The sequence below is a fragment of the Telmatherina bonti genome, assembly GCF_933228915.1.
Source record: "Telmatherina bonti genome assembly, chromosome: 5".
Taxonomy (NCBI): Eukaryota; Metazoa; Chordata; class Actinopteri; order Atheriniformes; family Telmatherinidae; genus Telmatherina; species Telmatherina bonti.
Genome location: NC_136623.1, coordinates 8127776 through 8139840, shown reverse-complemented (window position 1 = coordinate 8139840; position 12065 = coordinate 8127776). Strand labels below are relative to the sequence as shown.

The following is a 12065-nucleotide window of genomic DNA, read 5'->3' as shown; positions in this document are numbered from 1 at the left end:
AGAGATGTCAGAAGATTTTAATTTATCCTCTTTATTAGAGAAACAACAGATGTTCTGCAGCTGTTGCTGAGTGAGGCTGCTGGTGGGAGGGGGGGTGCATTTGTGTTGAAGACAGGAAAGAAGAGAAACCAGTAACGGGATGAGAAATGACAGAGACCTCGGTGCATGTCGGAGCTTTGTCTCAGAGCTGTCGGCCTGGCTGCCTGGAGGAAGAGGAGTAACAATGATTGAGCTGGATGAAGCACGTTTATATGTTTAAATGGTTGAAATGATGTTTTTGAACAAAGTAGCCGAGTGTTCGGACAGGAAACGGTTCAGCAGAGAACGTTGAAGTTTAACGCTTGGATGAATCAATTTTCTTACTTTTCTTCAAAAATAATTAAAAAAAAACACCATTTAATGATCTGATGTGACCAAACTTTTCATGCAGGTGATTAAAAAGATGTAGCATGCAGTAGTAACGTCCCTAATGCCAGCTGTGTCTCTGTGTTTCCTCCTAAAACTGCACTAATGATAAAAAACTGATAATGGAAACAAACATGGCTGGAAGGTTTTTAGGCTCTCGCCCGGTGGTTTTTCTGACTGGTCCTTGTAAAAGTATCACAAAAGTGGAACCAACATTTTTTGCATTTACGTGTCGCTGGACGTGATGTCGGGGGTCACATGACCTCTACAGGTTAACGGATGGAGGAGACGGACACCTTTATAACATCTTAAAGACAGAAGTATGACGTCCATCGCTGACAGGAAACAGTGAAATGCAGTTTCACACCGACTGAGAAACAGAAATGAGGGAGAAGAGCTCTGAAAAGCCACGAGTGGTAAACCCTGAAGCAACACTAGCTGGTTGCCAGGTTGCCTGGTTACCTGGCAACCTGGCATCAGCTGTAATGCTTGTAACATCTAGTTTTTTGTTTTTTTTTTTGTTTTGTTTTTTTTCCAGAACTGCAGCTTGTGTGCGAAGCACCATTCAGTGGAAATTTACTGAGGAGAGTTAGAAATATTATTTTTATTTAGTCTTTATTTTAACGGGGATGGAAACGCAGCTGTTGCCATAGAAACGTTCTGAAACCCCCACCAAGGCGACGGTTCTCAAACCTTTTGCACCAAAATAAAACGCCTCGGCTTCTCTCATTCATGTTTCCAAACACAAAGGCGCTAAATTCCCAAACTCTCTCTGCGTTCATGTTTTCATTTGTAAAAATCCCAAAATTATTTCAGTTTCTTCCTGAAGCCATGTTGAGTTCAGACAACGCCGCCAGCTCGAGCGTTTTCCACCGTCTACGTACCATATCGGCTCCTGCGTGCACTTCGTACCTGCAAAGTCAGGCTTCCTTCATGCAGCTGCCTGCTGATATATGTTCTTATCTACAAGAATCTTTTTACGAATCTCATTTTAAACTCTTTGCAGGGATTTTCGTGGCTTGTTGTGTTTTATTGACATGCACTGTTACGACCCCCAATGGAGTTTGTCCAGGGGTTCAAAGGATTGGCAACATTAACAAAAGAAAACCAGGAAGATGCACAAATGAAGGCTTTATTTAGGACCCACTAGTCCTTAAAAAGCATCAAGAGCCACAAACCAAAAGCCAAAACAAACCCAACAACAAAAGCATAAACCAAAGCTGGCACCACCCAGCTATAATCACAAAAATGTTCACTAAACACCAAACAGTCAACCTCATTCACTGTCAGTGACTGAGCGGCAAGCTGTGGCACCAAGGCTCAACCAAACACAGCTGCCATGAACGAAGGTCGTTGACCGCCTTTATTCTGGTGCTCAGCAGAAGGTCCAGCCAATCAAGGGTAGGTGGGCGACCAATCAGCATCCAGCACATCAGTCTGAGGGCAGTGCCAGGAAGAAAACCAGGTGTATCCCAGGTGATGATGGTTGGAATGATGATCATCTAGATGACAGGCCATGGGCCGTAACATGCACCTCCGATGTCCCCGTCGTTGCTCTGCTAAAAGGCAATAAAGCTTTTTGGTTGGTAAATGTAGGCCCTGCGTGATCTGGCGACCTCGCTTTGAGAACCACCGATCTGCTATTTAAACGGTGAGAATCGGCTGAACCGACGTGTCCTCGGCCTCCGTGTGTCTGCTTCAGGTCACCAGGTTTGATTTTGTTTGGTTCATCTGCAGAAGGTCAGAAATCCTGCTGGTCCGCTCTGCTGGGTGTTCGTCGGTCCGGAGATGAAACTGCTGATGCTTTCGGTCTTTTTTCTGCTTCCTCGTAACCAGCAGGAAGTTTCTGTGCTGGTCTGCAGCTGGATGTTGGACTGGCCCAGATCCTTTCAGCTCTGATGTTTGCAGATCATGTGAGCCGAGACGTTTGTGTCATTTCGAAATGCTTCACCTTCGTTTTGCTCGTCAGATGAGTCGGAACCATAGACTGTACATGAAAGATGGACGAAGCCTCCTGTGGTTAAAAGTGAAGCCGATGCGGAAGTGCATAAAACTGCAGTTCCCCCTTCATCCACTAGGGGCTGCAAAACAGAACAAATCCTCATAGACTCCCATGTTAAAAAGGCCAACTTCACAGCAGAAATAAACATGTTTACAGCCTGATTCAAAAATCCGTTAACTTCATGACAACTGTGGGGAGAGTGAATTTTTTTTCTAACTAATTTCATATCAACATTTGGCATATTTAGGGGCGTGTTCTTTTGATTGACAGGTACCCAATCTCCCATTTTAAGTAAGAAGAACGTAGAACAACTGAGGTTTTTAGCCAGTTAACAACATGACTTAGCTTTAGCCCGCTTACCTCCGTTAGCTGGTTAGCTCCTGTTATCTCCGGGTTAGCTCGGTTAGCTCTTAGCTACAGAAAGCTCAGAGTTCGCTCGATGTCAATCATCCACCATGACGCTCACAGCCCCCCTCTCAGCTCCACCTCTTTGCCCATATTTGTATTTTCCGGGTGAGACGACGTGCATGCCCCTGCCAAGATGGCGATGGTAGGAACCGCCCACCGAGCTTCAATTCAGCTCTTCAGAAACCTACGGGTGACGTCACAGAGGCTCCGCCCATTTTTTTATATACAGTCTATGGTCGGAACATTTTGTTGTCACAAGCTGGAAATCTGTTTTGTTTCGTTTCTGAAGATGTTTAATCCAGGAAACAGGATTATTTAGAAACAAACATCAAGTCGCTCGGCTGAAGCCTTTCAATGTGGACAAGTAAGTAACCATAGAAACGAGGTACAACCCTACCAGCTCCTGGTTTTTTAGCCAGACGTCAAGTTTAACAAAGTTACAGGAACTTCACTGAAATTCATCCAGTTCATTCTGTCTCTGTGTACTGGAGCCACTGGTCCGAAGGAATGTTGCATAAACCAGTAGAAAATGGTGAACTGGGATTTCCACTTAACGTCCTTCCAAGTTAGACCTCAGATGATAAAACGTAACGTCAGACTGGGTTTCCTCATGAGACTGGGTCAAACTGGGTGACATGTTGGAGGCTGAAGCGTGTCAGGGTGCATTCACATCAGGATAGTCCACTAGACTGGCTGTCCAATTGGGGACTCGGATCAGCTGTAGGGGGGTGTATCCATGGCGACCGAGATTGTGTTCACGCTGCAGTTTTGTCAAACCAGTCCAACCATTAGAATAATAAATCAGAATTTATTTGGCACGTTCACATTTCTGTGAACAAACACAACGGACTTGGATTCAGACCAGAGAGGCTGAAGTGAACGTGTCCTGAGAATCCTGCTCCGCTTCCCGCTCGCTTGACGCGGACCAATGGGAGCGCACGTCGGACCACCTGGTTTCGTGACTCGTAGAACCAGTCGGTTTATTTTCTGCTTTCCGTCCGCAGGCCTTCTCCCACCCCATCTCCTCCAACCACGCCCACCCTGTGGACCGGCTGGCTCGGGAGGTTCAGCAGCTCAAAGACCAGCTGTCCCGGCTCTCCAGCTGCGTTGACTCCAACACCCCCACACTGACGCCTGGACCCCGGCAAACCGACACCAACCTGAACCAGAACACCAACAACGGCACCTTCCTCTTCCCGGCGTCGAGGCCTCAGTCCACGGCCGTGTCCAGAGCGGCGCCCCCTCCTACCTCCACCAACCACAAGACCTCCAGGGCTCCGCCCCCTGCCTCGGCCCCCCCATCCAGGCCCGGAAACAAAGACTTCGGATGCAGCAACAAGCACACCTTCCTGTTCGGCCATTCTTCAGTCACAGAAGCTCGTCCTGACCCACGATACTTCCCTCCGCCCAGTAACGCCAAGCTGCCGAAGAGCAACGGGCCGTCGCTGGCCTCCTGAGACCCCCCCCCCCAGTCACCTCCCTGAGGCATCATGAGCTGAACAGACCCAGATGTGTGACGAGACGCTGAATTCTCACCGTTTTGACCCAAACGATGGAAGGAGGGATGTCCGTGTGCATCTGAGAACGTCACGTCGCCCCGGAGGAGGACAGGAGACCTTGTGGTTTGTTTTCAGCTTGGCAGATAGCGTTGGACACGTGGGACGGAGCGCCAGCTCTTCTTTCTGTCTGTTTTCCTGAAAAAGCGCCGGACGCCTCGGCCGGGGGCTGCCATGTGGAATTTGGGGCATGATTTCTATTTTTATAGTGTTCCGCTTTCCTATCCCTCCACCCTGCGTTCTCTGGATCAGCGAGGGGACCTACATTCACTCGGCATTATTACACGGCGTGCGTGTGTGTGTGTGTGTGTGTGTGGATGCAGTTGGTGTGACTCAGTTCCTGCATGTCTGAGATCACTTCAGGTCTTTAGTAATGTGATCTTATCCACACTTCCTCTTCCAGACATTATTTTTTTATCACTTTCAGGATGTTAAATGTTGAAAAGAGAAATTTCTGACCGAAGTTAGAAGAAAAACAACCTGATTGTGATTTCTGGATTGTTGGAACTTCAGGAAATACCAATGTTGGAAGCAAAGGGAAGCTAATTTCCTCTGATGTTTACCTTTTATTTGTCCGTCTGCTGGTGTTTCCCTCAGCGGCCGACAGGATCCAGTCCTGCACCTCCAAACAGCTTTTCTTCTGATCAGCCGTGCTGCTGATCCCCATCCTCACCTGATCGCACTCATTAAACTGTTGTAAATATTCCTCGATGGAGAAGCACACAGCTGCGACGTTCCAGCTGTGATGCCAAATGCTTTCAGCCGTCTTCCATGGAGGAGAAGAGAAAGAAGTCATGGTGGTTCTGCTGCGTGGAGGCTTTCATCACACCTGCGCCGCTCTCTCCTTGCTTTATCTGAAGACTTTGGTACGAACGTCTCCATTTTGCCAGATGTAAATATGTTTTTGTACTCGCATGTTCTGATCTTGATATAAAATGTCATCAGCTCTGTTTACAATACGCGCTTCGTCAATAAAAATCTGTCTCACACAGGATCACACTTTATTTTTTAACAAAATAAATATTTACAAGATGATCTGGAACACTGAGAAGTCAGACGGCACTTTACAGCAACACGGCAGGGAGAAGACAGTCGCGTTCATGTGCAAAAAAACTGCCAGAGTGGATGTAGAAAGAACGGGTTCATCTGAGAGGAAATGTGTGGAAACGTAGATGTAGTCCAGTTCGCTGGAGAGAAGCTCCGGTTCGGTCCGTGAAACTGCTCAGAAACACCAACAAGGTGATCAAATGAATGCAGTTTAATCCGCTGATGTGCAGGTTTCCAACAGTCTGCGAATGCATCTCGGCACTTATGACTTATGGTTTCATGAATTCAGAAATGTTTCACCTGATGAGCAAAGACGACACGGCGAGATGGACGGGGTGAGGTCCCAACACCACGGCGCGATGGACGGGATGAGGTCCCAACACCACGGCGCGATGGACGGGATGAGGTCCCAACACCACGGCGAGATGGACGGGATGAGGTCCCAACACCACGGCGAGATGGACGGGATGAGGTCCCAACACCACGGCGAGATGGACGGGATGAGGTCCCAACACCACGGCGAGATGGACGGGATGAGGTCCCAACACCACGGCGAGATGGACGGGATGAGGTCCCAACACCACGGCGAGATGGACGGGATGAGGTCCCAACACCACGGCGCGATGGACGGGATGAGGTCCCAACACCACGGCGCGATGGACGGGATGAGGTCCCAACACCACGGCGAGATGGACGGGGTGAGGTCCAAACACCACGGCGAGATGGACGGGGTGAGGTCCAAACACCACGGCGAGATGGACGGGGTGAGGTCCCAACACCACGGCGAGATGGACGGGGTGAGGTCCAAACACCACGGCGAGATGGACGGGGTGAGGTCCCAACACCACGGCGAGATGGACGGGGTGAGGTCCCAACACCACGGCGAGATGGACGGGGTGAGGTCCCAACACCACGGCGAGATGGACGGGGTGAGGTCCCAACACCACGGCGAGATGGACGGGGTGAGGTCCCAACACCACGGCGAGATGGACGGGGTGAGGTCCCAACACCACGGCGAGATGGACGGGGTGAGGTCCCAACACCACGGCGAGATGGACGGGGTGAGGTCCCAACACCACGGCGAGACGGACGGGATGAGGTCCCAACACCACGGCGAGACGGACGGGATGAGGTCCCAACACCACGGCGAGACGGACGGGATGAGGTCCCAACACCACGGCGCGACGGACGGGATGAGGTCCCAACACCACGGCGCGACGGACGGGGTGAGGTCCCAACACCACGGCGAGACGGACGGGGTGAGGTCCCAACACCACGGCGAGACGGACGGGATGAGGTCCCAACACCACGGCGAGATGGACGGGATGAGGTCCCAACACCACGGCGAGATGGACGGGATGAGGTCCCAACACCACGGCGCGATGGACGGGATGAGGTCCCAACACCACGGCGAGACGGACGGGGTGAGGTCCCAACACCACGGCGAGACGGACGGGATGAGGTCCCAACACCACGGCGAGATGGACGGGATGAGGTCCCAACACCACGGCGAGATGGACGGGATGAGGTCCCAACACCACGGCGAGATGGACGGGATGAGATCCCAACACCACGGCGAGATGGACAGGGTGAGGTCCCAACACCACGGCGAGATGGACAGGGTGAGGTCCCAACACCACGGCGAGATGGACGGGATGAGGTCCCAACACCACGGCGAGATGGACGGGATGAGGTCCCAACACCACGGCGAGGCTTCCTGGCAGTGGCGGTGCTTTCAAAGTCCAGTCCAACATCAGAGGAGACGCTGCGAACTACCCCCACCGGCTGCCGTGCTCCTTCCCCGTACTCTGCTGCACGCCAGGCGTGAAGTACCCCGACGAGGATGGACCCAGGCCCCCCAGCTGCCGGATGGACTTGCACATGGGGCAGGGGTAGTCGGACAAACCCTCGATGTCCTCGAAGGCCAGGTTGACGATCTGGTCGCAGCAGGGGGCGCAGTAGAGGTGGCCGCAGGACAGGCGCTTGAGGCGGGCCTCGTAGGAGATGCAGCACTGGCAGTGAGGCAGGTCGGGGCCCAGGGACAGGGACCCGGTCAGGGAGCTGCTGTCCAGGCTGCCGGCCTGGCTGGAGCTCAGCTTAGTGGGAGACCTGGGGGGGCGAGGAGAGAACAGGGACGTAAAGAGTCTGAAGATGCAGCTGAAACATCTTTCAGAAGAATTCTGGTTCAGTTTTTACTCATTTCAGCCGTTTTCTCAACGGATGGAGAGTTTCTGCCGATACTGAGAAGCTGAGAGGAAACTCTGAGAGAAATACCAGCTGGTTGGTAAACAACCATCCTTTCAGCTGCAAATGCAACCAGACCAACTGGTTCACCCGGCTTCCCGCTACTGGCTGAACTGGAGCAGTTTTTTCTCTCTGCACAGCTTTCAGACACGTTTAGATCAGAAATGCTGATAAATAAAAGCTGCATTTCTGCAGATGAAAGAGACGAACTGGCTGTGAGGAGGTGGAAAAGCAGCTTGGTGTCGACGGGCTCTGGTTGGTTCTGGTGGAAAAGCAGCAAACTGGGAGCAGGTAAACAATGTGTTGACGTTTATCTGAATCTAGATGGAGCCTTCAGGTTCTCCAGCCAGGTTGGGAAAGTCTGCTTCCAGTGGAGATGATGTCCCATAAAACCAGATCCCTCTGCCCCTGTGGCTCATTGTGGACCTTATCTTATCCTTTCAGGGCATTTCCTGCTTCATGTTGGTGCTTTTACTCCTCATGGACCCATTCTTCTGCAACAAACTGCTCTGATTTTCATTTTACTTCATTTTTCAGATCAACTCAAACGTCCTCTATAAAAACCAGATTATTTATTTCCACTTTTTTTTTTTAACTCAGATCTTTAAATCCACTGTAGTGCTCATGATAATAACCAGATATGTAATAATTCAAGCTATTTCAACTCTTTAATTTCCAGTTTGGTCACAATTTATTGTAGCACAGGCTGTGACTTTGTGTCATCAAACTGGCATTTATAAACTGGTTTCAATTCAGCATGTTTTTAAATAAATACTGAAGCTGAATCCATGATTTGAGGCTGAAAAAGTGGAAAAATGTGAATCAAATTGTTTTTGGAGTAATTTTTGTCCCTTTTTTTTATTTTAAATGGTAGAAAATTATAAATGTGAAGCTTAAAATCTGGTTTAAAATTATTTAAAACGTATTTTAGTCTAATATTTGGATAAAATCTCCATCCAGCATTTATTACACAATTCTTCACACATAAATAGTCTCATCATGCCATCAAACTAAAGAGTTAAAATAATGTGAATAATTCTATATTTGATCTTTAACATGAGGTCTGAAGATGTTTGAAAGAAAAAATAATAAATGAAACATTTTAATCTGCCGTTTTAAGAAGATGACAGTTTTTGTCCCTGCAGGATAAATTAATTAGAATAAAATTTGCTGTAAGTTGGGACAGAAACTGTCCTCGCGAGGTCAAGTTGGAGGAAGAGGAGCTCGCGGAAACCTGTTGTCATAACAACCGGACTGAAGAGAAATCTCGTTTCCAGATGGGATCCGTCTATAACCTGCAACTGGGACCATTCAGGTGATTTCTGACGCGCACACGAAGGTGATAAAAATGGATCAGATGAGGTGCACGCGCGCGTCTCGCGCTGGGTTGACAGGAAATCAGGATGATCGATCACTGCTCACCTCGACGGGGAGGAATCTCTGAAGCAGTCGAAGCTGAGAGCTGCGAGGATCCTCCAGAGCAGATCCATGCCGGTTCCTCTCATGGTAACATCCACATCCCACCGACCTGCTTTCTGCTCGCGCGCACCGTCTCACGCGCTTTAAAACCAGGACAGAGCGACCCCCCCCCTCCCCCCGCGATCCACAGAGATTGTCTTCCTCCTCCTCTTCCTCACTCTGCTCTCCCGCGTTTCACAAAGACGGCTGAAGATGCATGAACATCATCATCATCATCATCATCATCCTCATCGTCATGTGCTGGCATCTGAAGGAGGAAAACAAAGCGCTGCTTTCATTTCCAGCCTCACTGGAGAAGGTTTCTCCTCCTCCTCCTCCTCCTCCGCTGAGGTGTTTCATTTGCATAAACTATTCTCTCTCTCTCTCTCTCTCACACACACACACACACACACACACACACACACACACACACACACACACACACACACACACACACACACAAATACTGTTTTATCCCTCAGAGATTTACTGTCTTTCTTCAGTCATTAACCCTTCAAAGTCCGACCTGATAAAAGGCAGAAATGCACATTTAATAAATCTGAAAGCTTCATTTGACCTTTTTTCAAAACGTAAAAAAGAAAAATGTGAATTTTTCATGTTTTTACTGTGATGGTTGTAGAGTGAAAAGTGTCCACCAGGGGACGGAAGAGAAACATCGGACCGAGTTTCGTGACGTTTTTACCAAGAAATGATGAAATATGTCTCACAAACTGTCAGATATGACCACAAACTGTATGATATGACACACTGGTGTTCAAGGGAGAAAAATATATACAAAAATGTACATCTGCTTGAAAAATGCAATACTTTAATATCTTCTGTTTTATGCATTCATCTAGTAAAAAAAAAAAAATCAGTCTAATTAAAAACGACCAAACATTTAATAATTATTTACCTTTTAAATGTCAGCAATAAAACATTGTCATGACGTCATAACATCTGATTGGCTGCTGTAATCACCTGACACAAGGAAACCTGCTGCTGGGCTTCTGACGTCATTTTACTGCCTAAAAGTCAGAGAAGTGAAAAGAAATGACATGTTTAGTATCAGCTGAGTGGTATCAACTCCAGAGGATGGAAGCCAGTATCCTGACTGCCTGATCGGTATCGAAGTATCGACTCCGGGTATCGATGCGCCCAGCTGTCGTTCATTTGACGTCATCACCGTCAGAAAGTCGGGTGGTTGTCGGCCCCTCTTCAGGTGGATGTCCGTTCTGGTTCTGGTCCTTCTCCTCCCCACTGTGGTCCGAGATGGAGGACCAAAGCGAACTGTTGGTTTCCTCAGATAATCAATTATTTTAGGATTTGTCTCAGAAAAAGCCATTTCTGATCAGTTATCAAAACTGCTGAGGTTTTTAAAAGTCGGCTCAAGACCTGTCTTTTTAATCAGGCTTTTAATTAGTTCTATTTTAGACTTTCCTTTCATGGTTCTTCCCCCCACACAGCAGAGGCAGATGGCTGCCTGTCCTTGAGCCGGGTTCTGCCGGAGGTTTCCTTCCTGTTAAAAGGGAGTTTTTTCCTTCCCACTGTCGCCGTGTGCAGCTCAGGACGGGAGATTGAGTTGGACTCAACTCAATCCGTTGGTTTCCTTAAATAGGCTATTATGAATTGGCTTTCATTATGTTTTTTTTCCTGTCTGCAAAACATCTTGAGATAGCATTGCAGCAATTTGATGCTATATAAAGAAAGTTGAATTGAATTGAATGTGATTTAAATTATTTACCTTTCTGATGATATTTTATGTTTATGTTGTGTTTTTCTGAGGCGGAGGCCTTTATAGTCATGATTAGTGGATCCCTAAGATTGGTTTGATGAGAATGTTTTATTTTTGTGAGTGTGTGTAAAAAGTGAGTACATGTGTTAGACTTTGGATAAATCTATGTTTTAGGATGTGAAGACGTGTTTTTAACCTTGTTTTATTTTATTTTATTTTTTTGTAAAGTACTTTGTGCTACTTTTTTATGAAAAATAAACTTTGATTGGTTGATTGAAAGATAGCACATAAATATTATGTTGATCAGATGATGCTTTGCTCACCTCTTCGTGCCATTTTAACACAAGAACTGATATAAAACGATGAGACTTTATTCCTCCTGGTGTTACCTGATGTGGCCACCAGGTGGCAGCACGTCCCTGCTGAAACAGCAGTTTCCTGCAGGTGGAGGTCATCCATCATCTCTCTGTGCAGCTAACTGTGTTTCAGCCATAATGACCTTTAGATTGAGACCTGCTGGAGCTACTTAACACGTCCAGGTGAGTGATGCGACGCCTGATCACCTGAGTTCCTGCTGCTGCTTCTGCAGGGTGTGGTGGTCTGCAGGTGGGCCCATCTGCTGCTTCATGCAGGGTTTTTCAGCAGGACATGAAGGTGAAGAACACAAGATTAGGTTATTTGTGCAACTGATTGGCTGATCAGACTGATCAGAATGATCAGGTATGGATTTATGAGGATTTATCGAAACCCTTCGATAAACTAAACACACCACAAACACACTTGGTCTTCTTTTCCTGGCTGGAGCTTTTAGTCTCAGATAAAGTATCTAAAGTCTTTTTTATTGATCTGTGGTACTTGTCATATAGCTTAACACAATTAATTGTTTTGTTCTTTTAAAATAAAAAGACAAAAAATGATTTTCTTTAAAATGTGGTGTGTGATTGTGTGTGTGTTTGTGTGTAGCAGAATATGATCAGCTGTGTTATTTAGCTTTGATGTTTAATACTTGAGTGTGTGAAGGTTTTATAGAAATTAAAAATGAGGGGTTTTTAGGCATTTTTGTGCTGCTTTTGTATGAAAAGGGCTTTATAAATAAAGTTTGGTTTGGATTCTTTTGCTGGTTTTGACTGAACACAGGTTTATGTCTCTACTGAGATCCTAAACACATCCAAATGTTTGATGGTAAATATCAGAACTCTGTTAGTAATAT

The 12065-nt window shown here is 47.4% G+C and overlaps 1 protein-coding gene across 1 annotated transcript in view; it reads left to right on the top strand.

The window, feature by feature from the left end:
• mtmr11 (myotubularin related protein 11) overlaps positions 1–5280 on the top strand; it is a 52177-nt gene extending 46897 nt beyond the window's left edge. Inside the window, exon 17 of the mRNA XM_079239982.1 lies at positions 3820–5280. Within this exon, the coding sequence (XP_079096108.1) occupies positions 3820–4272 (453 nt within the window). The 3' untranslated portion in view covers positions 4273–5280. The remainder of the gene's footprint in view (positions 1–3819) is intronic.
• The last annotated feature ends 6785 nt before the right edge of the window (positions 5281–12065 follow it).